At 35.1% G+C, this 19,037-nt stretch overlaps 2 protein-coding genes and 1 non-coding gene across 3 annotated transcripts; all 3 read right to left on the bottom strand.

The window, feature by feature from the left end:
* Window positions 1–239: 239 nt before the first annotated feature.
* On the bottom strand, window positions 240–347 carry LOC112781891 (small nucleolar RNA R71). Its single transcript, XR_003192640.1, has one exon. It is a non-coding gene; the product is annotated as a small nucleolar RNA R71 (small nucleolar RNA).
* A 7,834-nt stretch (window positions 348–8,181) lies between these two features.
* Window positions 8,182–8,571, bottom strand: LOC112778069 (uncharacterized). The gene has a single exon (XM_025822436.1). It carries the CDS (start codon window positions 8,569–8,571, stop codon window positions 8,182–8,184), a length of 390 nt encoding a protein of 129 aa, XP_025678221.1.
* Window positions 8,572–9,913: 1,342 nt separating this feature from the next.
* Window positions 9,914–13,387, bottom strand: LOC112780105 (trimethyltridecatetraene synthase-like). Its single transcript, XM_025824444.3, has 2 exons — window positions 12,405–13,387; window positions 9,914–10,724 (listed from the first exon to the last, which is right to left on the bottom strand). Exons 1-2 carry the CDS (start codon window positions 13,317–13,319, stop codon window positions 10,095–10,097), a joined length of 1,545 nt encoding a protein of 514 aa, XP_025680229.1. The 5' UTR covers window positions 13,320–13,387; the 3' UTR covers window positions 9,914–10,094.
* Window positions 13,388–19,037: the final 5,650 nt, after the last annotated feature.

Below are 19,037 nucleotides of genomic sequence, written 5' to 3'. Positions count from 1 at the left end.
AGTTTCATGGACTTCCATCTGAAGATCCCTTTCAGTTCTTAACTGAATTCTTGCAGATATGTGATACTGTTAAGACTAATGGAGTAGATCCTGAAGTCTACAGGCTCATGCTTTTCCCTTTTGCTGTGAGAGACAGAGCTAGAATATGGTTGGATTCTCAACCTAAAGATAGCCTGAACTCTTGGGATAAGCTGGTCAAGACTTTCTTAGCCAAGTTCTTTCCTCCTCAAAAGCTGAGTAAGCTTAGAGTGGATGTTCAAACCTTCAGACAGAAAGAAGGTGAATCCCTCTATGAAGCTTGGGAGAGATACAAGGAACTGACCAAAAAGTGTCCTTCTGACATGCTTTCAGAATGGACCATCCTGGATATATTCTATGATGGTCTATCTGAATTAGCTAAAATGTCATTGGATACTTCTACAGGTGGATCCATTCACCTAAAGAAAACACCTGCAGAAGCTCAAGAACTTATTGACATGGTTGCTAATAACCAGTTCATGTACACTTCTGAGAGGAATCCTGTGAGTAATGGGACGCCTCAGAAGAAGGGAGTTCTTGAAATTGATACTCTGAATGCCATATTGGCCCAGAATAAAATATTGACTCAGTAAGTCAATATGATTTCTCAGAGTCTGAATGGAATGCAAGCTGCATCCAACAGCACTCAAGAGGCATCTTCTGAAGAAGAAGCTTATGATCCTGAGAACCCTGCAATAGCAGAGGTGAATTACATGGGTGAACCATATGGAAACACCTATAACCCCTCATGGAGAAATTATCCAAATCTCTCATGGAAGGATCAACAAAAGCCTCAACAAGGCTTTAATAATGGTAGAAGAAACAGGTTTAGCAATAGCAAGCCTTTTCCATCATCCACTTAGCAACAGACAGAGAACTCTGAACAAAATACCTCTAATTTATCAAACTTAGTCTCTGATCTATCTAAGGCCACTCTGAGTTTCATGAATGAAACAAGGTCCTCCATTAGAAATTTGGAGGCACAAGTGGGCCAGCTGAGTAAGAAGATCACTGAAACCCCTCCTAGTGCTCTCCCAAGCAATACAGAAGAAAATCCAAAAGGAGAGTGCAAGGCCATTGATATAACCATCATGGCCGAATCCAAAGAGGATGGGGAGGACGTGAATCCCAAGGAGGAAGACCTCCTGGGACGTCCAGTGATCAACAAGGAGTTTCCCTCTAAGGAACCAAAGGAATCTGAGATTCATCTAGAGACCATAGAGATTCCATTGAACCTCCTTATGCCATTCATGAGCTCTGAAGAGTATTCTTCTTCTGAAGAGAATGAAGATGCTACTGAAGAGCAAGTTGCCAAGTTTCTTGGTGCAATCATGAAGCTGAATGCCAATTTATTTGGTAATGAGACTTGGGGAGATGAACCTCCCCTGCTCACTAATGAACTAAATGCATTGGATCAACTGAGATTGCCTCAGAAGAAATAGGATCCTGGAAAGTTCCTAATACCTTGCATCATAGGCACCATGACCTTTGAGAAGGCTCTATGTGACCTTGGGTCAGGGATAAACCTTATGCTACTCTCTATAATGGAAAAACTGGGAATCTTTGAGGTACAAGCTGCCAGAATCTCATTAGAGATGGTAGACAACTCAATAAAATAGGCTTATGGACAAGTAGAGGACGTGCTAGTAAAGGTTGCAGGCCTTTGCATCCCTGCTAATTTCATAATCCTAGATACTGGGAAGGATGAGGATGAATGCATCATCCTTGGAAGACCTTTCCTAGCCACAGCAGGAGCTGTGATAGATGTTAACAGAGGTGAATTAGTCCTTCAATTGAATGGGGACTCCCTTGTGTTTAAAGCACAAGGTTATCATCCTGTAAACATGGAAAAGAGGCACGATAAGCTTCTCTCAGTACAGAGTCAACTAAAGCCCCACAGTCAAACTCTAAGTTTGGTGTAGGGAGGCCTCAGCCAAACTCTAAGTTTGGTGTTGAACTCCCATATCCAAACTCTAAGTTTGGTGTTGGGAGTCTATAAAATTGACCTGATCACCTGTGTGGCTCCACGAGAGCCCACTGTCAAGCTATTGACATTAAAGAAGCGCTTGTTGGGAGGCAACCCAATTTTTATTTATCTAATTTTATTTTTATTTTATTATTCTTTTACGTTTTATTAGGTTCATGATCATGTGGAGTCACAAAATAAATCAAAAAATTGAAAACAAAATAAAAAAAATAGCAGAAGAAAAATCACACCCTGGAGGAAGGACTTACTGGCGCTCAAACGCCAGTAAGGAGCATCTGGCTGGCGTTCAACGCCAGAACAGAGCATGGAGCTGGCGCTGAACGCCAAAAACAAGCATGAAGCTGGCGTTCAACGCCAGAAACATGCTGCACATGGGCGTTGAACGCCCAGAATAAGCATCACTTCGGCGTTTAAACGCCAGAAATGCATGCAAAGACATTTTGCATGCCTAATTGGTGCAGGGATGCAAATCCTTAACACCTCAGGATCTGTGGACCCCACAAGATCATCTCAGCATCTGTGGACCCCACAGGATCCCCACATACCTCCACTCACCTTACCTCCTCATAATCCTATATCACCCTTTCCCAAGAACCCTTCACCAATCACCTCCAATTCCCCTCCAAAAACCATCAACACACCTCCATCTCTCCTTCTTCTCATCCTTTCTTTCTTCTTTTGCTTGAGGACGAGCAAACATTCTAAGTTTGGTGTGGAAAAAGTATTATTTTTTGTTTTTCCCTAACCATTGATGACACCTAAGGCCAGAGAAACCTCTAGAAAGAGGAAATAGAAGACAAAAGCTTCCACCTCCAAGTCATAGGAGATGGAGAGATTCATCTCAAGGTTCTATAGCTCAGTGGTAGAACATTTGACTGCAAATCAAGAGATCCCTGAGATACCTCAGGGGATACATTTTCCTCAACACAATTATTGGGGACAACTAAGGGTGGAACATCAAGATCACTCCATCATCCTTCATGAAATTAGAAAAGATCAAAGAGCAATGAGGGAGGAGCAACAAAGACAAGGAAGAGACATAGAAGAGCTCAAGGACATCATTGGTTCCTCAAAGAGGAAACGCCACCATCACTAAGGTGGACTCATTCCTTGTTCTTAAATTTTCTATTTTTCGTTTTCTTATGTTAAATGTTTATCTATGTTTGTGTCTTTATTACATGATCATTAGTGTCTAAGTGTCTATGCCTTAAAGTCATGAATATGAATCCATCACCTCTCTTAAATGAAAAATGTTTTAAAAACAAAAGAACAAGAAGTACATGATTTCAAATTCATCCTTGAAACTAGTTTAATTATTTTGATGTGGTGACAATACTTTTTGTTTCTGAATGAATGCTTGAACAGTGCATATGTCTTTTGAATTTGTTGTTTAAGAATGTTAAATATGTTGGCTCTTGAAAGAATGATGAACAGGAGAAATGTTATTTGATAATCTGAAAAAATCATAAAAATGATTCTTGAAGCAAGAAAAAGCAGTGAATACAAAGCTTGCAAAAAAAAAATAGAAAAAGAAAAAGCAAGCAGAAAAAGCCAAAAGCTCTTAAAACCAAAAGGCAAGAGCAAAAAGCCAATAACCCTTAAAAACAAAAGGCAATGGTAAATAAAAAGGATCCAAGGCTTTGAGCATCAGTGGATAGGAGGGCCTAAAGGAATAAAATCCTGGCCTAAGCGGCTAAACCAAGCTGTCCCTAACCATGTGCTTGTAGCGTGAAGGTGTCAAGTGAAAACTTGAGACTGGGCGGTTAAAGTCAAGGTCCAAAGAAAAAAAAGAGTGTGCTTAAGAACCTTGGACACCTCTAATTGGGGACTTTAGCAAAGCTGAGTCACAATCTGAAAAGGTTCACCCAATTATGTGTCTGTGGCATTTATGTATCCGATGGTAATACTGGAAAACAAAGTGCTTAGGGCCATGGCCAAGACTCATAAAGTAACTGTGTTCAAGAATCAACATACTGAACTAGGAGAATCAATAACACTATCTGAACTCTGAGTTCCTATAGATGCCAATCATTCTGAACCTCAATGGATAAAGTGAGATGCTAAAACTATTCAAGAGGCAAAAAGCTACAAGTCCCGCTCATCTGATTAGAGCTATGTTTCATTGATAGTTTGGAATTTATACTATATTCTCTTCTTTTTATCCTATTTGATTTTCAGTTGCTTGGGGACAAGCAACAATTTAAGTTTGGTGTTGTGATGAGCGGATAATTTATACGCTTTTTGGCATTATTTTTAGTATGTTTTTTGTAGGATCTAGTTACTTTTAGGGATGTTTTTATTAGTTTTTATGTTAAATTCACATTTCTGGACTTTACTATGAGTTTGTGTGTTTTTCTGTGATTTCAGGTATTTTCTGGCTGAAATTGAGGGACTTGAGCAAAAATCAGATTCAGAGGTTGAAGAAGGACTGCTGATGTTGTTGGATTCTGACCTCCCTGCACTCAAAATAGATTTTCTGGAGCTACATAACTCAAAATGGTGCGCTTCCAATTGCGTTGGAAAGTAGACATCCAGGACTTTCCAGAAATATATAATAGTTTATACTTTGGTCGAGTTTAGACAACGCAAAAGGGCGTTGAACGCCAGTTCTACGCTGCAGTCTGGAGTTAAACGCCATAAACACGTCACGAACCAGAGTTGAATGCCAAAAACACGTTACAACTTGGCGTTCAACTCCAGAAGAAGTCTCTGCACGTGTAAACTTCAAGCTCAGCCCAAGCACACACCAAGTGGGCCCCAGAAGTGGATTTATGCATCAATTACTTACTTCTGTAAACCCTAGTAACTAGTTTAGTATAAATAGGACTTTTTACTATTGTATTAGACATCTTATGATTTTTAGATCTGAACTTTGGATCATATTAATCACGTTTGGGGGCTGGCCATTTGGCCATGTCTGAACCTTCATCACTTATGTATTTTCAACGGTAGAGTTTCTGCACTCCATAGATTAAGGTATGGAGCTCTGCTGTTCCTCATGATTTAATGCAAAGTACTACTGTTTTTCTATTCAATTCAACTTATTCTGCTTTTAAGATATCCATTCGTCCCCAAGAACATGATGAATGTGATGATTATGTGACGCTCATCATCATTCTCACTTATAAACGCGTGCCTGACAAACACTTCCGTTCTACATGCAAACAAGCTAGAATGAATATCTCTTAGATATCTAATACAGGGGACCGAGTCCGAGTTATTAGTATCTTCGTGGTATAAGTTAGAACCCATGGATGGCCATTCCTGAGATCCGGAAAGTCTAAACCTTGTCTGTGGTATTCCGAGTAGGATCTGGGAAGGGATGGCTGTGACGAACTTCAAACTCGCGAGTGCTGGGCATAGTGACAGACGCAAAAGGAGGGTGAATCCTATTCCAGCATGATCGAGAACCTCCAGATGATTAGCCATGCCGTGACAGAGCATTTGGACCATTTTTACAGAGAGGATGGGATGTAGCCATTGACAACGGTGATGCCCTTACAGAAAGCTTGCCATGGAGAGGAGTAAGACTGATTGGATGAAGACAGCGGGAAAGCAGAGATTCAGAGGACCGAAAGCATCTCTATACGCTTATCTGAAATTCTCACCAATGATTTACATAAGTATTTTTATCTTTATTTTCTGTTTATTTATTATTATTATTCGAAAATACTATAACCATTTGATATCCGCCTGACTGAGATTTACAAGATGACCATAGCTTGCTTCATACCAACAATCTCCGTGGGATCGACCCTTACTCACGTAAGGTTTTATTACTTGGACGACCCAGTGCACTTGCTGGTTAGTTGTGTGAAGTTGTGAAGTTATGTTTGGACCATGGTATTATGCACCAGTTTGTTGGCGCCATTACCAGGGAGAGAACGAACAACAAATTTTACAACCTGAGTAACAATTTCGCATACCAAAGACCCATTTACAGCCAATGGCCTTTTCCCCATCAGGCAATTCTACAAGATCCCAAATTTCGTTATCTGCCATAGAATTCATTTCATCCTTCATAGCAACTAGCCATAAATTGAAATTAAGACTTTTCATTGCTTGTGAAAACGTCGTTGGGTCATTTTTATCACAAACATCATAGTCAGACTCAGCAAGATACACTACATAGTCAATAGAAATTACAGGCTTTCTAATTCTTGTTGATCTTCTTAATGTTACATCATCAACCTCTTGTAAAGGTAGTGACATAACAGGTTCTCCTTCTTCTTGAAGTTGCTCTTGAGCAATATGTTCTTCAATAACATTTTCATTATGAAGAGTTTGATCCTCCACCATATGATCTACTTGAACATTATCTTCATGATGTGGAACATCAGTAATAGGTTGTTCTACATTGACCCTATCTGTATGGGCATTGTATTGAACAATACTCTTGTACATGGAGAGGTTTGACAAACATTATCATTTTCAACAACTTTAAGAGGATGATTTCTCTCACTTTTCACATCATGCTCTAAAAACCTTGCATTTCTAGATTCAACTATTTTACTTGAATGGGAGAGACAATAAAATCTGTAACCCTTAGACTTTTCTGCCTAAATGATAAAATAGGCACTTATCGTCCTTGGGTCCAACTTCCTTTCTTGTGGATTATAAACCCGAACTTCAGCAGGACAACCCCAAATGCGTATATGATTCAAACTAGGTTTCCAACCCTTCCATATCTCAAATGGCATTTTAGAAACTGCCTTTGTTAGAACTCTATTTAATATATACGCAGCTGTCTTAAGGGCTTCACTCCACAAGGATAAAGGAAGATTGGAGTTGCTAAGCATACTCCTCACCATATCCAGCAAAGTCCTATTTCTTTTTTCAGCTACACCATTTTGATCTGGTGTACTAGGCATGGTGTATTGTGCTACAATACCATGCTCTTGAAGATATTTTGCAAATAGACCAGGTGCTTGCCCACTTCCAGTATATCTCCCACAGAATTCTCCACCTCTATCTGATCTCACGATCTTAATTTTCTTTCCGCATTGTTTCTCTACTTCAGCTTTATAATGAAGCATATAGAGATACATATATCGTGAATAATCATCAATAAAGGAGATAAAGTATTTCTGACCACTTAACGACATATCAGGACAACATATGCCAGTGTGAATTATTTCTAATATGTCAGAACTCCTCTAAGCACCTTTTTGAGACTTTTTGGTTTGCTTTCCCTTAATGCAATCCATACAAGTATCAAAATTAGTAAACTCTATAGGTTCAAGAACCCCATCACTTACTAATTTTTTATTCTCTCAATGGAGATGTGTCCTAACCTTCGGTGCCACAACATGGAGGATTTTTCATTCATACCATTACCATGCATAACCATAAGACTAGATGGAACATTATTAGCTAAATGGACTTTAAATAAAATAATAAATCACCAATTAAAGTACCACGTCCAATCATACCAGAATTTTTAATAATGTCAATAGAATCATCATAAAAATTTATACATAATCCTTGTTTTACAAGCTTAGATAAAGAAATCAAATTTTTAGAAAAATCTGGAATATAAAAAGTTTTTTCTAAATCTAAAATACAACCGGTACTTAATACAAGCCTAAATGTTCCAACAGCTTCCACATGTGAACGCATCCGCTTGTCCATATAGATGCTTAGTTCACTTCCTATCGGTTTCTTTTTCCTTATGAAACGCTGCATGGTATTTGAAATATGAATTTCAACACCAGAATCAATCCACCAAATGTCATGACATATTTCAACAAAATTAGATTCAAAACACACTGAAGGAATAAGATCACAAAGGTTAGTATCTTTCTTTTCAAGCCAAACTTTAAATTTTGGGTACTCCTTCTTCAGGTGTCCTTTTTTTTGACAAAAGAAATACCGTGCACCTTCTTTTTTCATAGGATGGGATATAATACCCTTTCCTTTCTTCTTATGAGCTTACTTTTTACTACCCTCATTTGTCACTAATAGTGCACTTTCACCAAATTCCTGAATTAGCCTTCCTTCCTCTTGCACACACATCACCAGTAATTCGTTAATGGACCATTTTTCCTTATGTGTGTTATAAGAAATCTTAAATAGTTTGTACTGGGAAGGAAGAGAATTCAGAATAAGATGCACTAGAAATGAGTCAGAGATCTCAACCTCTAAAGCTTTCAGTTGTGCTGTAATGTCTCTCAACCTCATGATGTGTTCACACCTCTTACGCCGGTAAGTCTCATAGATGACAATTGTGCCATTAGGGTGCTTGCAAGTGCCTCACTAGAAGACTCAAACTGTTCATCAATAACCTTCATATAATTCTTGACATTCCTACAATCAGGAATTGAATCTCGGATACTAGTTGAAATACGAGACTTAATGAACATCATACTTAAACGATTGGATTTCTCCCACCGTTCGTATAATGCTACCTCGGCTTGAGAACTAGCATCAGTAGATGTCGTAGGCTCTTCCCTACGAAGAGCATAGCCAAGGTCTGCACACCCTAAGTGAAAGAGAATCTTATCTTTCCATTCTTTATAGTTGTCACCACTTAACAAATGAACTTCAGATACAGTTTCAGATATCATTACTGCTGCAATAATTAACATTATTCAACTTTAAATAGGCACATCAAAATCCATAACATATGATAATACATGCCAATGCAAGTCATATCAAAATAAATATGAATCATAGTCATTAAAATCTACCTGTGGACAAAGATTTTAACACATATAATATTCAATATACTAACTAAAGTATTGAAACTAGAAAATAAAATACTGCTTCTTAATACCTGTAGGCTAATTAAGAAGTAAGAAATATTTTCTATTTCAATCTAATTATATGTGAATAACATAATAAATTTATGTGGGTAAGTTTATTATATAATTCACAACAATTACAAATATATCATATTAATATTTATGTGATCTCTTTAAATATAATTATTATCAAGGATGTTGTGGCTACTCCTCAATAAATCATATATTAATCACAATATGATATGTAGCGGAAGAATTTATTTGCATGCAAATATAATCATCAAATAAATAAATTGTGTTGCATAAATAATATCAAAGTGGAGATGATTTAGTGGACAAATATTTTGGCAATATTTAGAAGATCCAAGTTCAAACCTCACTCCAACCAAAATTTGAATTTTTATAATAAAATTTAAATTTTGAAACACAACAACTTCAACGTAAAAGTAGAAAGTATTTAATATTATATAACAAACAAAATTCATCCATTGAAACAAGTTCATTGTGTCTTCTCTCTTCCACCGTCTTTCCTTTCTTCTTCTTTTTTTTCTTTTTTGTTTTTGTTTTTATTTTTTTTTATTCAAGAATAAGAAAACTTATGGAAATCTTAGAAAATTATACTATTATGAAGAACAACTACCACACAAATTTAGAAGATTCCTTCTGGGAATATTATTTATTATTCCCTCTTCTTATGGTACGTCAACTTTAATTTCAATAATTTTTTTACTTATTTCAAAATCCATACTATACATTCTTCTTTTGAAAATAATTTATCAAAATAGTGTACATTAATTAAATTTTGAAATGGCAAGACAGAGACAATTTTGCTCTGATACCACATGTTAGATTTCTTTATAAAACCTTACTGTATCTCCAATCATTGCCAATAAATTTTTTGATTTAATTTAAAACTTCCAATTCTTGAATCACAGAGAGTCAGATGAAATTAAGGTGTATTTTTTTTGTTCTTATGATCAGAATTGGAACCCAAATTTTATAAAGTTTATGATGAATAGTCGTGTTCTTTCCATAAAAAAACAGACCAATTATTAATATAATAATGAATAATTACAACACCACCTAAACTAATTTCTATATTAACAAATTGGACCACAATTAGAATAAAAATTCTAACAGAAAATCCATAGTGTGCGTTAGCGTATTTACCTTTGAATTAAGGCATAGAATTTAGATAAAGGTTACATCATACTAAACATTCATACTAACAATATGGTCAAAACTCAAAAGCAGTTCTATTTTTCTTTGGAGGGGGACATCATGAAATTAAACTTCATAAAGACACACAAAGCTCACAATTATTCCAAAACACTTAACCCTAGTACTCAGATGGAATAAAGATGGCTAGGAAGTCTAGCCTCAATGACCACTTCAAGAGGATATTTCTTTGGGGTTGAAAGCCCAAAAATTTCCTCCATATTCAAGTCTTCTTTCTTCATATTGTCAGGTAGTCTCCAATTAAAGCCATGCAACAAATTAGCCAAACTTGATTGAATCACCTTGAGTCCAAGAGGATGACCCGGGCACATTCTTCTACCAGCACCAAACGGCAACAACTCGTAGTCATGGCCTCTCACATCAATATTCTTACCAAGAAATCGCTCCGGTTGAAACTCAGTTGGGTTGTCCCATATCTTGGGGTCTCGGCCAACGGTCCAAATATGGATTAGCACTTGTGTCCCTTTCGGGATATCGTATTCGTCGATCTTAATATCTTCGCGGGCTTGCCGTGGCGCCAACATTGGTGCCACAGGGTGTAGCCTCATTGCCTCCTTAACGATGGCGTTAATGTAAGGTAAATTAACAATGTCTTTCTCTTCAACCCATCGCTCTCTTCCTATTACTCTGTCTAGCTCTTCTGTTGCTTTCTTGAAAATCTCTGGCTTGTTCAATATCTCCGAGATTGCCCATTCTATAGTAACTGTAGTGCTCTCCGTTCCACCGGCTATTAAATCCTGATAAGTATATATATTAAAGTGGATCAACAAGTTATTCACTCGAACATTTAATATCAAAGGTGCAAGTAATGAGATAGGTTGTCGTAAGAAATCCTATTAGAGAAATGCTATTTATACACTAAGATCAGCCACTAAAATCAGCCACAAATGTATTTGTGTATAAATATATGTGTGGTTTAATTTATTTTCAATGTGTATTTATATTCTAGCATGTATTTTATACTGATGGTTGATTTTAGTAGCTGATTTTAGTGTACAAGTAGCATAACTCATTATATTATTAAGTAATTATCTTAGTATATATTATTATTTCGGTAGAACTCGGGTGTAGTCAACTTCACTTATAGTGTTAATAATTAAGAGTCTGTTAAATAAAAATTTAGTCAAATTATTTAACCGCTTTCGGTTATTAACCGTTACCTGAATTTTTAATTATTATTTTGGCATACTCAACTCCGTGTTGAGCATGAACAGTGATCATACTAATTTGTTTTAATTTTTTATTGTATCATTGTCAAAAAAAATAAAATTCTGCATTGAGCAAATGTTACTCGGCTTCAAAAGATACTAGATTTAATCAGCCTCTGAATAACCAATAAATAAAAATATATATTGGCCACAATTTCAATCGTTCCAAATGTGATACGATCAATTCTATTTTTAAAAAAAGTTGCACAATTTTTTTAAAAGAAATATTATGTAATTAATATATTTTATATTAGTTTTTATTTGAACTATTTCTAATTAATTCTCTATTTTTAACTTAAAAATATTGCTTCCGGCTGCTGCCGATTTAGCAGAAACTATAATGTTTAGCTAATTTTTTTTTTGTTATCAAAGATAAGGAGACTTAAATTCGCGACCTTTAAATAAATATAGAGAGATTATACCATTTGAAATATGACTTAGTGGCATGTAGCTAACTGGTTACTTTTTGTAATTTTGTTCTGATTTAAAAAGATATATTATTTTATTTTTTGGAGATAAAGTGAGTCCATTATTGTTTTACCGTTTTAGTCCATTATTATTTTTTGGAACGGTTTCGCTACGTTACCAACAGCATATCTGCCAACATCTGCCAACTCTTATTTATAATTGTATTTTATGGAAGTGTGTTCGTGGATGTGTCTAATAAAAATGTCTTTTTTATAGCTGTGTTTAATAGAAGTGTCTTTATAGATATATTTTCTGGATGTGTCTCTTTATATATGTATTTAAAATATATTAATTATTAGACACATCCACGAACACACTTCCATGAAACACAATTATAAATAAGAGTTGGCAGAAGTTGGCAGATAATATGTTGGTACCCTAAAAGGAAATAAATGAGGGACTGTTGCTGACTTGTACAGAAAAAAATAAAGAATAAATGCTAAAAATAGTGATTGAAAAATCACACGTGCGTTAATTAATTTGTTAAAAGATTAATATATCAAATTAGTCATAAAAAATACAATCATAAATTAAATTAGTTTTTACCATTTAACTGGCTGAAGAAGTGAAGAGACAATCGAGACTAGTATTTTTTTGGTGAACAACAACGAAAAAAGAAAGCCAAGAAAAAAAGTAGTAAAGAATCGAGACTTATTTGATATTACTAAAAATAAATTAATACACATGCAGTGATTTTTACTATTTACGTGAGAAAGAGAAAGAGATAAAGGGAGTATGTACCTGACTGAATGCTTTGATCTCATGCCTCTCAAATTTGACCTCAAGATTAGGATCCTCTGCAAGCTCCAAAAGCACATCTACCATGTCCTTAACAACATAATCCTTTACGGCTATCCTCCTCTCCATGTGTTCATCCAACACATGCTCCATAAACCTATCAAACTTCTTAGCCACAGCCTTCATCCTTTTTATGTATCCCTGCAAATCCAAGAAGTTAACCCAGGGGATGAAGTCCCCTATGTTAAGTACACCGTTCATTAAGAACAACTCCTCTAGCATCTTGTTGAATTCATGCGGGGATATAATCGCGTTCTCCGATTTGTCCAAGTATTTCTTCCCAAACACCATGCGACTTATGACATTGAGGCTCATTGTTGAAAGATGGTCCTTCAACAACAACGTTGTGTTAGTAGAGTTGGCAAGATCACTCAACAGATTGCGCATCTCTTCTTTTCTTATGTATTCATATGACTCGAGGCGTTTTGCGCTGAAGAGCTCCATTACGCACATTCTTCGCGCTTGCCGCCAGTATGGGCCGTACTGGGACCATAATACGTTGGAATAATTGTAGGTTGTGTATTTTCCAGCGGAGAATTTGGGTCGGCCGGCTATGGCGGCATCATGGGTTTTGAGGAAAGATCTTACCATCTCTACGGATGAACCCACAACTACAGGGTGGGAGCCGAACCAGAGATGCATGATGGGCCCATATTTTTTGCTGAGATCGTCGATGGACCGGTGAGGAAGGGATCCAATGAGGTTTAGGTTACCTATGATGGGCCATGGTTTTGGGCCTGGTGGCAGATTATACCGGCGGCCACGAATATGGCGCAGGAGGATGTCGACGACCACGAAAGTGGTTAATATTGTTGCTATGGTTGGAATTAAGCCAGGGGATAACAAATCTATAGCCATATTTGGGTTTTGTGGTTTTTGTTTCAATGAGCTAAAGGAAGAGTGTTATGTGTGTTTAATATATGAATGATGGTCAATGTGTGAGTGGATGTATTTATACAGAAAATTATTGTCATATTTGGCTGTGTACCATGTAACCTTTGTTGTGGCTTTGCTCAATTGTTTTACTCTTTTCATTAGCATATTTATTAATTAGAATTAGACTGGTCTCTTCGCAATATAGTTATTAGAATCGAATTGATAATTAACTCAACTAAAATACTATATCATTGAGTTGCTTATCCAACTGTTGAATCATTGATTGAATTGATTAATTTGATTATATATATATATATATATATATATATAAAATTAACGTTAATCTTGGTTTCACTTATTTAATGTTAATTAATGAGTTTATTGAAGACAATCAATAAAAAATCTTTTTGATAATAATATAAAAAATTTAAGATAAAATCTTTCGATATCAATAAATTAACGGTTCCACTACGTTACCAACAGCATATCTGCCAACTTCTGCCAACTCTTATTTATAATTGTGTTTCATGGAAGTGTGTTCGTGGATGTGTCTAATAAAAATGTCTTTTTTATAACTGTGTTTAATAGAAATGTTTTTATAGATATATTTTCTGGATGTGTCTCTTTATATATGTATTTAAAATATATAAATTATTAGACACATCCACGAACACACTTCCATGAAACACAATTATAAATAAGAGTTGGCAGAAATTGGTAAATAATATGTTGGTACCCTATACTTTTTCATAAATTAATGCATTCAAGAATCACGGACTCTGATAATTACATTAAACACCAACATTTTATCATTAATCTACAAATCTAGAATCATAATGAAATCTAAAGAAACTAAGAAACTAATTAACATGATAAAATTGGAAGATGAGAAGTGTAGGGTTAGGGTTTAGCAAATGTCAACAATGTCAAAAAAAGAAGAAAAGAAGACATACATGAATAAAGGACGAGGGTAACATCACAGCTGACGGAGGCAAGCGGCAACAGTGGCAAACAATGGAGGCAACAACTCGCAGGAGAGAAACAAGCTCATCAATGGCAGAAACAAGCTCCAGGTGGACGCTCCTCAACGGCGACGATGGCTGGAGTTGTGGGAAGCAGTTAACAACAACGAAATGGCAGCGAATGGTGGCGATGGGGCTGACGGTGAGAGAGAAAGAAAAAGGAAAAGGGGAGAGAAGTGAGGTTAATGATGTTGCAAAAATGGAAGGGAAATGTTCGCAAATTTGAATTTAGGGTCAATTTTACCATCGAAAAAATCTGCCGGTAATGCATAGCTTGTGACAAAAATGGTGCGTTTTATTTAATTACCTTACAGTCGGATTTTTCTCCCTAAATCCGATGGTAATGATCGCGCCAAATTTTTTTTCCTTTCAATTATTACCGACGAATTTACTGTTGGAAAATTGAATCCAACGGTAACTTTTCTACCGAACAAATTTAGTGCCAAATCTGCCGGTAAATCCGCCAGTAAACCTGCCGCTAACCTCTGACACTAAATCCAATGGTATTCGGCATTTTTCTTGTAGTGGTTGTCCTTGCCACAACAAAGAAGAGAGAGAAAGGGATGTTGGGATGAGAGACATAGCGAAAGCAAAGAATAAACAGTGAGAAACTGAAGGAAAGGGAAAAAGAAGCAGAAAAAAGGGAAGTGGCAAAGGCAACGACAAAAGAGATCACAACTGTTGTCGCCGTCTAACAAGTAGAAGCATAATGAAGCTGTTATACATCCATATTTGTCTCCCTTCATCTCCTCCCTCTTCTCTTTCTTAATTGATGCCTAGATTCGCTGCCGTTTTCCTTTCCTGCTGTTGCGTCTGCTATTGTTACGCACACCGGAGAAATATTCATTCAAGTGTTCTTTTGGCTATTTTATGTCCTTTTGCTTCTTATTTTCTCATCAGATCTATCGGGGCATAAGTTTCTATTTTCATTGTTATTGTTATCTTTTCCAAAACTTGAGTTGCTATTTAGTTGTTACTGTGATCCAAGCCTATTTTATTCTCATTCCCTTTCTTCTTTCTTTTCTTTCAGAGATGAATTAGATAATCATATTTTGTGCTTAACTGTTCGTCGATGACGGTTTAAAATTTTTTTATTTCTCTTACTCTGCTATGATTCTTTGACATTATTGCTCTGATTTTGACGTGATTATTTTTATCCCCAAGAAAATGCTTATTTTTTAATGCAATCGGGTTGAATCTTTAAGAGGTTGAAGATGATGATAGTAATAGTATTTTAAGAATTTAATGTGCTTTTTAATCGAATAAGTAAAGATTTAATATTTGGATATTTTTGTCAAATATAATTTATCTTTGATTCATATAACATTATGTTAGTTTTTTTGTAGTCAATTTTGTGGACGATCAAATTTTTTGATGGTTACAAATAATTATTTATTCATAAATAGAGTTAAAATGTACCTTTTGAAAATATTCTAAAATATTATTGTTTTATATAATATAATCATTGATTATAAATTAACAAGAAAAAATTAATACAGTAAATTTTACTTTTTATTTTTAACTTTCAGTTTTGTTCTTTTTGAATTAGTCTTATTTTAGGTCATTATATTCTGCCACTAACAAAGAATTGTTTAGTTAATTTAAACTCAATTATTAGGACTAAATTCCCAAATATTATAAGAAAAATAATGAATACTGTCAAATTTACTATTGAATTTAGTGTTGAATATTAGCGGCGGTTTACCAACGAATTTACCAGCGAATTTGGCAATAAATTCGTCGGGTAAAAAAATTACTGTCAGATTTGACTTTTTGATGATAAATTTGCGGTAATAATTGGAGGAAAAAAAGAAAAATTAGCGCGATCATTGCCGTCGAATTTACCGGCGGATTCGAATTAGTGGGACGCTGCATTTTGGTCATTCCCAAAGCATTACTGTCGGATTTTTCTGCCGGTAAATTCAACGGTAATCTTGTCCTAAATTCGAATCATGAGCATTCTCCCTCTCGTTTCTGAACTACTCCTTCTCTCTCTAACCTTCTCCTTTCTCTCTCTCTCCCTCACTCGCTCTCCCCCACAAACCACCTCCAACAGCCCCTCCATCATCGTCGACCACTACCAACAGCGTTCAAAGATTACGTGGACTCCTTACGTCGTGTTGGTCACTCTATGCTGTCGTTTTCGTCGCTCCGCCACTGCTGCCATTGTTGTCACCGCTGCTTCTTGTGTCGCCGGAGCTACCTCATTCCTCCCTCTAGGTATGTTGTCCTTCTCCTTGTTCCTATTAGAAAATTTGCAATTAGGATGTCTGTATTAGAAATTTAACTATTTTTCAGATTTAGTTCATGTATTAATTTAGATTTAGTTTTTTTTTTTAATTCTGTTTTGATTTATGATTTTTTAAAATTCTATTTTGATTATTCTATGTTTAAAATTTTGTTTATGATTTTGATTTTGAATTTTGTTTTGATAATTCTGTGTTTATTATTCTGATTTCTGTTTATTGTTTTGATTTCTGTTTACTTTTCTACAAGTGTAAGATCCCCAACTGTATTGTTCTAATTTCTATTCTTGTAGTTGATTGTTGTTAATTTTTGAGTTAATATTCACTTTTTTATTTTATGAGGTAATTATTGACTCATTTTTTATTGTTATTAATTTTTTAAATTTATTATTATCTGAGTTAATTAGTTGATTGTCGTTAATTGTCAGAGTTGATCTTAACTTGTTTATTTTCTGAGTTAATTATTGATTTAAGTTATGTTTCTGATTTAAATTATGTTTCTGGATTAATGATGGCTGAATGTCAATTACTGTTTGATGTGGCTGGTTGATTGATTTTGTATATGATTGTATTTGGCTGATGTTGTGGATTTTAGATTTGGTGAATAGATCTGCAAAGCTTTTATGGTTTGGGTGCTTTTGGTGTTTGCTTGGTTTTTGGTTCATGTAGGGTTTGTGAACTTATGACTGAATGTTAATGGTGACGGTGCAGTTTTTTGTTTTAAGTTCTTTATTAGACTCTCTTTGACTGTTGCAGATTTCTAAAAAATAACAACTTGACAGATCAAGTTCCATCAAACTTAATTGAAGAATCAAGACTGAACCTTGGGTAAATAAGAAAACTTATTTGCATTTCAAATTTTAAAATGATCTCAGATGATTAATATTAATAATAGTTGACAATAAAATTTTTATTGATTATGAATTGGTGTTTGATTTGTCTATTGTATTGGCTTAATTTATGACAATGTATGGTTGATATTGTAGACGATAAATTAATTAATTGTTAATATCATAAATAGTTTGGTATTTTTTATTCTTTATGTAATGTAGTAGTATTAGTATAGCTCAATTTATAATGTTCATCAGTATTGTTCTTTCGATTTCTAATTTAATTTACACGGTCGGATTTATTTCGCCGCTAAACAGGTTACCGACGAATTTTTTTTGGTAAATCCGACGGTAACTTTGACAGCACTTAGCATTTTTTTTTGTAGTGAAATTGGTTCTCGAGATCCAACGTCATGCACTATATTAGTCTTTTGAATTTTTTCTAGTGCTAAGTCGGCAAACAAAATACTGAGGATGCTCTGCTACTGTGGACACAAGATTAAGCAATTTCGTTTCGATGCTTAAAAAAAAGGCAAAAACGAAAAACCAAGAAAAATTCATATGATGTGCAAATCGTTTTATCTCTTTTCTTTTTTCAAAATGACCTCATTTTTGTCTTGTTTAAGCATCAAAATAAAACAATTTTGTTTAGCCATGTGTCAAACATACGTCAAAAAGGGTCCAAGGATTAATATGGTGCCTAGAGCTGAATCTCGAGAACCAATACAATAAATTTTGGATATAAAAGACTAAAATAGTAAAAATTAGGGTTAAGTACGATTTTGGTCCCTAAGGTATAGGCCGAAATTTTTTTTTGTCCCAACCTTTTTTTGCATACAAAATCGTTCTTAAGGATTAACTTGGTTTTAAAATCGTCCTTCGGACCAAAATACGCAATTCTTCTTCTCCATCATAGCAGCATCTTTTCTTCTTCATCATCAGTAGCGCAATCAGAAGAAATCAGAAGAACACAAGAAATCAAAGAATAATAAAATCAAAGAACAATGAAATTAGAAGAACAATAACAATAAAATCAAAGAAATAGAATCATAATAAGAAGCACAGCAACAATCAAAACAGAATCAAAATCAGAAGCAGGAGAACAATAAAATCAGAATGGAATCAGAGTCAACAACATCAATAGAATCAGAATCAGAAACAATGTGATTAACAAAATCAACAAATCAACAATGTAATTAACAAAAAAAAAAGCATAAAATTCAACAATAATGTAATTAAAAAAATCAACAAATTAGAAACAGAATCGAAACCCTCTGGAGGACCAGTGACAAGGAGCAGCGGCGCAGACGCGAACCAGCGGCGAGGAGCAGAGCAGCGATGACATACGAAGAGTAGCGGTGAGTGGCAAGGAGCAGCGACGATCAACGAGCTAGCGAGGATAAGTATAGTAGAAACAGTGCTTCCCCCTTCTTCTTCTTTCCTTTCCCCTTTTCTTCTCGCTTTCCTCGTGGTTCTGCTTCTCTCTTAACTCCAGAACTCTCTTCTCTTTTTTTTCTTTTTTTTTTATTTTATAATTTTTTTGGTTAGGGGTAATTTGGAAATAAAATTTAAGATTTAAATAAAAATAACGATTTTAAAATT

Source organism: Arachis hypogaea, chromosome 19, assembly GCF_003086295.3.
Source record: "Arachis hypogaea cultivar Tifrunner chromosome 19, arahy.Tifrunner.gnm2.J5K5, whole genome shotgun sequence".
NCBI classification, from domain to species: Eukaryota; Viridiplantae; Streptophyta; class Magnoliopsida; order Fabales; family Fabaceae; genus Arachis; species Arachis hypogaea.
The sequence above is the reverse complement of the archived record's forward strand: the minus strand, read 5'-3'. Positions and strand labels throughout refer to the sequence as shown.

What these genes read in the sequence shown, in the direction of transcription:
- LOC112778069 (XM_025822436.1), bottom strand. Translation starts at nt 8,571, where the DNA reads ATGATATCTGAAACTGTATCTGAAGTTCATTTGTTAAGTGGTGACAAC.
- LOC112780105 (XM_025824444.3), bottom strand. Translation starts at nt 13,319, where the DNA reads ATGGCTATAGATTTGTTATCCCCTGGCTTAATTCCAACCATAGCAACA. An exon ending in AGATCAAAGCATTCAGTCAG is followed by an intron (nt 10,725 to 12,404) that starts GTACATACTCCC and finishes TATACTTATCAG; the next exon opens with GATTTAATAGCCGGTGGAAC.